The sequence below is a fragment of the Solanum verrucosum genome, unplaced genomic scaffold (assembly GCF_900185275.1).
Source record: "Solanum verrucosum unplaced genomic scaffold, falcon-dt-bn FXZP01000032.1, whole genome shotgun sequence".
In the NCBI taxonomy this organism is placed as follows: Eukaryota; Viridiplantae; Streptophyta; class Magnoliopsida; order Solanales; family Solanaceae; genus Solanum; species Solanum verrucosum.
In genome coordinates this window covers 750,074-758,506 of record NW_026020569.1, presented here as the reverse complement: position 1 = coordinate 758,506, position 8,433 = coordinate 750,074, and the positions used below count along the sequence as shown (strand labels likewise).

Below are 8,433 nucleotides of genomic sequence, written 5' to 3'. Positions count from 1 at the left end.
GGGTGTGAATTATATATGCAGCTGAGATAGCTTTGTTTAATATATGTGATTAGAAACTTTGTTTAATTATTGCATCTGACAATTTGACTAATAATTAGGTAGGGATAGTAAAGTATACGACGTGGTACGTAGAGATCTTGCTCAATCATTAATACTTATGCACTATGGTCATCAGTGCAAGTTGTCTCCTTTTAGCACTAGAAAATTAAAATTTATGGGTCCAATTAATTTTACTTCTTCTCAAGTCTATTTGAGTGCTAGGGTTTGAAAAATGCTACTCGAACTATATGGTATTTGGATTATAAAAATAATTTGATTGATAAATGTCAAAACGGAGTAATATGCATGGTTATTGAGGATTCACATATAGTACCGCAACTAATTTATGATCGATGCATAATATCTATTGTTTTTTATGGTTATTTTTAGACGATTATAGTATTTTAGTAATAATCGATAAAAGCTTTAAATTGAAAAATATGTACTTTATCATATAAATTGAGATAGACTGTTCATTTTCTTTTGTTAAAATCTCGTACTATGAATCTCAAAATTTATATCAGAATGTCCTTTTCAGAATTGATATTTCGAACCAACTAGTAAGTATATTAGAAGTTTGTTTCTATAGTTTAAGGATTATTTTTAATTTATTTTTATTTTTTTGACTTAAAAATAAGTGTATATATACAATTTTTATTTTATTTTATAAAATACTACAAAACAACTTAAAAACATATAAAATAAACCAATCCAAACAGGCTCGTGTGTTTTATCTGGTAGGTCCTCTAATTGCCTACTAGCCGGATCTTTTTTTGTAACATAAAATTGCTTTATAATGATTGACCCCCAATGTTCTTGTTTATTTAATGTTGAGGTTTATACAACTCGTTCTTCATTTTGCGGCTCTTTCAATTTCCTTCCCATTCTACTTAATTAGTACTCTAATTTTTGCAACTTTAATTGTATAATAACAATAATAAAGGAGCTTAAAATTAGAGCCGTCAAAATGGGCTTAGTTTATGGGGCCGGCCTAATCCTACCTGTTATTGGGGTAGGGATGGAATAAGATTTTTCAAGCTCATTTAAAATTAGGGCTTACAAGCCCGACCCATATAAGCCCTTGGCCCTTGAGGCTTGATCGGGGCTGGGCCGGGGTTGACCCATGGGCCAAAACTTTTTATGTAAGAGTAATTTACAATAATTTCACTAGTAGATAATCTAATTATTTGAATACACGTTATGTTGTAATATTATAAATCTTCGTATTCAGATAATATCTCAAAATATATCGACTCAAAATTGGGTTAATTTGTTCTCGATACACCCTATCCAAGTAGATTCGCATGTATCTAGGATACATATACAAATCTCGCGCCCTCGTCTCCCTCCTATCTTGCTTGTCACTCTCTTATCTCACTCGCATTTTCAGTATGAGAGATATATGTTAATTACACTAGATTTTTGTTAGTATTATTGAAACAACATCATTGTTTTCATATTTAATTTGAAAATCTTCTCATTTTTTTGATGTTATAGAATTATAAGTTTGAAAAGAAAAAAAAATTAAAAAAGAAAAACAAAAGGGCTAACCTGCCCCAGCCCTCGGCCCTTCTAGGGTTGGGTTGAGCATTTTCAGGCCCTACCTAATGAAGGGCCGTCCCGCCCTAGCCCTTCAAATTCCTTGACCCTCGAGGCTTGGACCCGATGGGGTTGAGCCGGCCCTTTTTGACAGCTCTACTTAAAATGTTAATCAAGTCCAGTAAATCTGATTTATTTCATAATGTCTCGATAGAGAGAGAGAGAAACAGATACACACTTTGTAATTTCAACATTTTGGCTCCACTCTAGGGAGTACCTTCTTCCACTTCTATTTCTAAAACACGATACCAAATATAACCAACTTAAGGTGCTACTACATTATATATAGTAATATAATAATGTAGCTACATGGAGAAAGATACAACAAGTGGACCTAAAATAAATATGTACATTTTTTTATTTTCCATAACACACAAGAAGATAAACTGACTTCCTCCTCATGCATTTTACCCATCCATGGTTGCTTTGATCTTCATTATCATCATCATCAATTTTTGCCCTCACATCATTGAATTATTTACAATAGTCGGTGATGTTTCCTCGTTTATTATTCTTACTTACTAATATAGATTTCACATTCTCAATATGAATTTAAGAAGTTGCCACTTCCAGTCTCCTGCTCAATTCCTTCCTGCAAACACATTGCCATAATCAAATTAACAACGTTCGAGTATTATAAAGTTATTAATTTTTCTGCAATGGTTAGTTACCTCATGAGTTGCCTATCGAATGCCGATGTAGACAACATGCCTCTGTTTTCTTCAGCACGCCTCATAAGGTAATGCATAATCTGCTCTACAGGACCAAATGGCAAATACTTGCTAACTTGAAATCCTGCATTTCTCAGCCCAAATGAAAGACCATCTGCCATACCATATAGCTGAGCAAATTGGAGATTTTGCCTCTCATTTTTTATTCCCAAATCTATAGCTTTGGTTGCAGCAAGTTTTCCTATATATATCACACATTATACGTGTTAGACAATAGCGAACAAATTTATTTATTTATATTTCAACGTAGATATAAATGATGAAAAATAATTACTGTAATAGTTACCTGACTCAATGTTATGAGTGGCGAGAACAACTGCACCAGATCCATTAGCAATCTCTTCAATCATAAACTCCGCACACGAATTGAAGCAAGCGTGTGTTTGCTCAATGCTATCGTGAATCGGAGACTTGAATCCTAAAGTAGAAGCCAATTCCTTTTCACTACACATATAAGCACCCCTCACAAGCTTAAATCCCATTGGAACTCCCATTTTCTCTGCAGCCTTTTTAGCGATAACCATTCGTTCCTTAGCGTCCTTCAAGTAAGCTTGAATTGTTCCGAATATCAAAGGCTGATCATCTTTATGGTACTTAATTGCTGCAGAATACGCAAAGTAATCAATTGCAGGTTGAATTGTTGTGTCTTCCGCATCAATTAGTAAAGGAACTTCATGTTCCAAACATTTCTCGCAAATTTTCCTAAGTCTTTCATGAGCTAATTGAAGATCACGTTCTTCCTCTATCGTTAGAGGCTCTGGTTTGCTAGAAGTGTGATAAACAGGGCTCGATTCGGCAAAAAGTGGAAGTGACTCTTGCTTCCACGGAAGATTGAATGATGGATCTTTCTGTTCCCATCTTAACAAATCACTCATTCTTTTTAGAAGCCTTGGTGTACAAATTGCAGTTATCTTTGCTACCACAAAGCTTGCCTGTTTCACCAAAAAAAATTGAAATTGATAAATCCAAGAATATTGGAAGAATTTGATAATATAAAACAGAATCTTTGAATAAAATATAGACATTCCTTTTCAGAAATATAATAAAGATTAATTTCTTACAGAAGATTCGGGAAGTGATTTGGTTGATTCAATCGTTTGAATAAAGGCCGCCGTACTCTGTTCACAAGATTCATTATCGGTGGCATGTTCCACCCCATAATCAAGCATGGCTTTTAACCCAGAATCAGATAGATTGGTAACGGTCCGTCTAACTTCCGTTAAGTCTTTCCCGGCACAAAAATGTTCATAAAATGTAGTTTTAACAAACCCAAGCATAACCTCCCTAAAAACAGGCATTTCCATAAGTTTAGAATTCATTATCCACATACCCAAATCAACCATGGGATCAATAGCAGCCATTTGTAACGTCATCGATGATCGAATCAGTTTCGTGGTCGGAACGCCGTAGAATAGCTCCTTAACATCATCGAAATTGATAATGTTATTAGTATTATGATGGTCGTGGTGGTGATGGAGGGTTGTGTTAATCTGTGGTGCGGGTTCCACCAAATTTGGTACGGCGTTAAAATCGCCAGTGAAATTTAACGGTGGGACGGCGGAAAGAGGTGACGGAGCTGAGTTTAAACGGCGGACATGAAATCCGAGGTTCTTAAGGAGTTTCGGACAAAAAACTTTATTGGCCATGCAACGGTGGGCGGCGGAAGAGAAATTTTTTTGTGTGTTTATAATTTTTTTATTCTCTCTCAAATGAATATGTAAAGTTTGTGAGAAATGTATGGTATTTATAGAGGAAGTTTGTTTTTTATTTTGTTAAAGTGATAACTTAAATAACGCAATAATTAAATCATGCTGAGTAGATGCTGTGTTGTTACTGACGATGTATTACTGTAGATGTTCAGTACCACCATGTGTATTTCACCGTTAAATTTCTGTATCTTAGCTGTTTTTTTGTTGTTCCACTTGTCTTGGATACCGTCTTTTTTGTACCTCAAATTTGTTACTATAAATTATACTAGTAATTAATATATCCTACTTTCTTGGACACTTCCTGACCACTTCGGTCTACAACTTGGTCTTTCGCTTTGCGGCTTTTTGACCCTACCAATTTGAATTATTTTCTTAAACCCACTTGTTTGAAAATTATTTTTCTTGCTTTTGATAGAATTTTAATATCCATTTTTACTAGTCAAATAATATATATTTGTAAGACTTAAATTGTTTTTATTCAATAATTGAGGTACAGCAGGAATACATTAAAAAAAAGTTGTGGGCATAAAGGAATCTGAATCTCCGCCTTCAAAATCATGAGATTCGGTGTAAGGACTTTTCTTATGGCGTGCTCCGGTTGAGGAATCTTTATGTCATAATCTAACGCCAAGATTCTTGGCAAGTGGTAAAACCTATCACGTGAGTGCAATTACTGACCGACTTGAAAATTTCATTGTTTAGGTAGGCCACATTGATTTGTGAAACCCCATGAAAGAAGTTGCTAGAAATGTTGACCATGAAGGAAAACACTAGAAGTGAACTCTTTTGTTTGTTTTTCTATCCGGTGTTCATACGATGTTTTTCGATTTGCAAGGGTAAAGTGTTCCCATCATGACTCCGTACACATAAAAATTCAAATTCGAGATTTACCACACCATCACAATCCTTATCGGTCACCAAAAGTAAACTTATTTTGTTGGAGATGCAATAACCCATCTACCTTAAAATGAATAAAATTTCCTATACATCATTCTTTTCCAATTATATTTATAAGCTAACATCATACTGAGTATGTACTAAAAAATAATCTGATTTTCACTATGTTAATAGTTGAAACTAAATAAATCCTATTCACTATAACATCGAGTTTTAAGTAACTTTGATTTAATCTGCCATATTTTCACATGGAGCAGTAAATAAAGGTACAATTTTCATCATTTCGGCAACTTTAATTTGTATTATGAAAAAACAAATTACAATAGTTGGATTAAACTTCCATACTAGTACAAGAAAGAGATAAAGAAATAGTGGAAATTTTTTGTTGCGACAATTACTAACAATTTTTACGTCTTTGACAATTAGACCATCGTTGCTTGTCACGTCTCTAACAAGGCTTCGATCTTAAAAATTGCTTCCAATTAAATTCGTGTTTGCAATTCGCTGCCAGATCAATGAACTATTTACAGTAATTGCTGACATCGTATCAATTGGAGCGTCAATTGCTCTGTTACAAGTTCGATTTATTCGTAGCAATACTAGTTATATCTTATATACACTTCCAATAGTTCTCAAGATTCATGAAGTTGCCACATCAAATCTCCTGATTAATTCCTTCCTGCAAACAATAAATAATATACAAAATTAATAAAAATATTTGAGTTTAAACTTCTCTGTTTTTTGTTTACGAAATTATTAAATGATGTTTAATTACCTCATGAGTTGTCTATCGAAGGCAGATGTAGACAAAAGACCTCTGTTTTCTTCAGCTCTTCTAATAAGGTAAGGCATAACTTGTTCTACAGGTCCAAATGGTAAATATTTGCTCACTTGAAATCCTGCATTTCTCAGCCCAAATGAAAGCCCTTCTGCCATACCATATAGCTGAGCAAATTGGAGCTTTTTACCATCCTTTCTAATCCCTAAATCTATCGCCTTGGATGCAGCAAGTTTTCCTATTTATCAAAAGTTCAAAACATCTAATGAGTAATTCGTTATGCATATTCAAATATAATTAAGTGACATATTGAATACTATTATAATTAAGTAAATAAAAGTGTACTATCACGATATTTACCTGACTCAATGTTATGAGTTGCAAGAACAACAGCTCCTGAACCATTAGCGATTTCATCAAGCATAAATTCAGCACAAGAATTGTAACAATTATGTGTTTGTTGAATGCTATCGTGAATCGGAGATTTGAATCCTAAACTTGAAGCCAATTCATTTTCACTTGACATATAAGCACCTCTTACAAGCTTAAATCCCATAGGAACTCCAATTTTCTCTGCTGCCTTTTTTGCGATGATCATACGTTCCTTGGAGTCTTTTAAGTAAGCTTGAATTGTTCCGAATATCAAAGGATGATCGTCTTTGTGATACTTAATTGCTGCTGAATATGCAAAGTAATCAATTGCGGGTTGAATAGCTGTATCTTCAGCATCAATTAGTAACTCAACATCAAGTTCCAAGCATTTCTTGCAAATTTTCTCAAGTCTATCATGAGCTAATTGTAGATCACGCTCTTCATCGACCGTTAGAGGTTCTGGTCTTTTCAACGTGTGATAAAAAGGACTCGATTTGGCGAAAAGTGGAAGCGTCTTTTGCTTCCATGGGAGATTCAATGAAGGATCTTTTTGTTCCCATCTAAGCAAATCACTCATTCTTTTGAGCAGCTTTGGTGTACAAATTGCAGTTATCTTTACTACCACAAAACTGACCTGTTTCATCACAATAAACACTAAATAGTATGAAAACAAATCTGTTTATTGTTAATGAGGTACTAAAAAAATTGATTCGACATGTAAAGAAATCAGGCTGGTTTATTATTACAAAAATATACAAAATTTTATGACAAACTAAAACAGGACACATCAAAAATTTTGATCATCAAGCAACAAAAAAAAGTCTATTATTATGATTTTGATTTTGGCTCTGTTATCTATTCATGAAGTTATTTTTTTATTTTATTCCAATTATTTTTTAAAAACATTTAAACAGTTTTTAGTACGAAAAAGTAAATCTTTATGTCTTTTGTTGAAAAGTCATAAAGAAGAATTTAATTGTGTTAGGTATCAGTTATTCTAAGAGGAATATACGTTACTTAAGGAAAAAGTTAAATAAGAATAAAAATGTGTATTGTATTTAAATTCCACGCAATTCACACGTTCTGTTGCGTCAGCCGTCATCTATTGCAATTTGTTGAATTATCTTATTTTGTGGAAACTAATCCAATATTCCAAAAATACTTGGGACTTTAGAATTTTCAAATAGAATTAGTTCGATTTAAAACTAGAAATAAATAATAAAAAAATAATAATAAAGATTTGTAGGAATTTGATCTTACAGATGAGGATGGAAGAGACTTGGCCAATTCGGCTGTTTGAAGAAAAACTTTCATACTCTGATCACAAGACTCATTCTCCGTGGCATGTTCCACACCATAATCAAGCATGCCTTTTAAACCAACGTTAGACAACTTACTAACCGTCTTTCGTACTTCAATCAAGTCTTTTCCAGCACAAAAATGTTCATAGAATGTACTTTTAACAAACCCTAGTATTACCTCCTTGAATATTGGCATATGCATGAATTTCGAATTCATTACCCACACACCTAGGTCAACCATCGACTCGATGGACGCCATTTGAAGTGTCAACGATGATCTAATCAACTTCAAGGTCGATACACCCGTAAACAACTCCTTCACATCATCAAAATTGATCACTTTTTTCTCAGGATCGGCTAATATTTGGTCCGTAGGTTGTAACGTCGGTGTTGTTACAGTAGAACCATAGTTGCCGGTGAAATTCATCGGTGGGACAACCGGAGCCGTGTTTAGACATCGAGCGAATCGTCGGAGGTCATGAAAAACCTTTGGACATACAACTTTGTTTGCCATGTAATTAATGAATTTTTTTGCTTGTCTCTAAATTCTAATAAAGTATGTGTAACGTTTGAAATGTTGCATGATATTTATAGAGTTTCATTAGTCAAAGTCAAGTTTGGTTTGGAAATAGTACTTTTTACTTTTCCTTTTCTTTATAGAAAAAAAATAGTAATGCAATTTTCTTTTTCTATTTTTCCTTTTATATTTCCAAGGTTTAATGAATTTTCCTTTTCTTAATTTTTTTTTGATATCCTGATCCCTTCAAACATGTGATTCAGATTCTACGGCGATTGAATTTCAATAAGAGGGAATGTAGGGAAACACACTTGCGAAAATAATTACTAGTACTATAAGAATAATCGTACGTTGTTTCCACGCGCGGTCAGTGCAAGTGGAATTTGGTTTGCTAAATAAATAGTTGGATACAGCCGTCACTGTGTTCAGCATGGCATTAGCGTCATTCCCAGTGTAGTTAGAAAAAGGATAAAATTTGTACAATCAGCAG

At 33.7% G+C, this 8,433-nt stretch overlaps 2 protein-coding genes across 2 annotated transcripts; both read right to left on the bottom strand.

Annotated features, from left to right (window-relative positions):
* Window positions 1-1,746: 1,746 nt before the first annotated feature.
* LOC125810683 (proline dehydrogenase 2, mitochondrial-like) lies at window positions 1,747-4,089 on the bottom strand. Its single transcript, XM_049490156.1, has 4 exons — window positions 3,431-4,089; window positions 2,656-3,301; window positions 2,310-2,550; window positions 1,747-2,230 (listed from the first exon to the last, which is right to left on the bottom strand). The coding sequence occupies exons 1-4, from the start codon at window positions 4,013-4,015 to the stop codon at window positions 2,191-2,193; spliced, it is 1,512 nt and encodes a 503-aa protein (XP_049346113.1). The 5' UTR covers window positions 4,016-4,089; the 3' UTR covers window positions 1,747-2,190.
* A 1,452-nt stretch (window positions 4,090-5,541) lies between these two features.
* LOC125810684 (proline dehydrogenase 2, mitochondrial-like) lies at window positions 5,542-8,050 on the bottom strand. Its single transcript, XM_049490157.1, has 4 exons — window positions 7,386-8,050; window positions 6,114-6,759; window positions 5,751-5,991; window positions 5,542-5,654 (listed from the first exon to the last, which is right to left on the bottom strand). The coding sequence occupies exons 1-4, from the start codon at window positions 7,938-7,940 to the stop codon at window positions 5,615-5,617; spliced, it is 1,482 nt and encodes a 493-aa protein (XP_049346114.1). The 5' UTR covers window positions 7,941-8,050; the 3' UTR covers window positions 5,542-5,614.
* Between the last annotated feature and the right edge of the window lie 383 nt (window positions 8,051-8,433).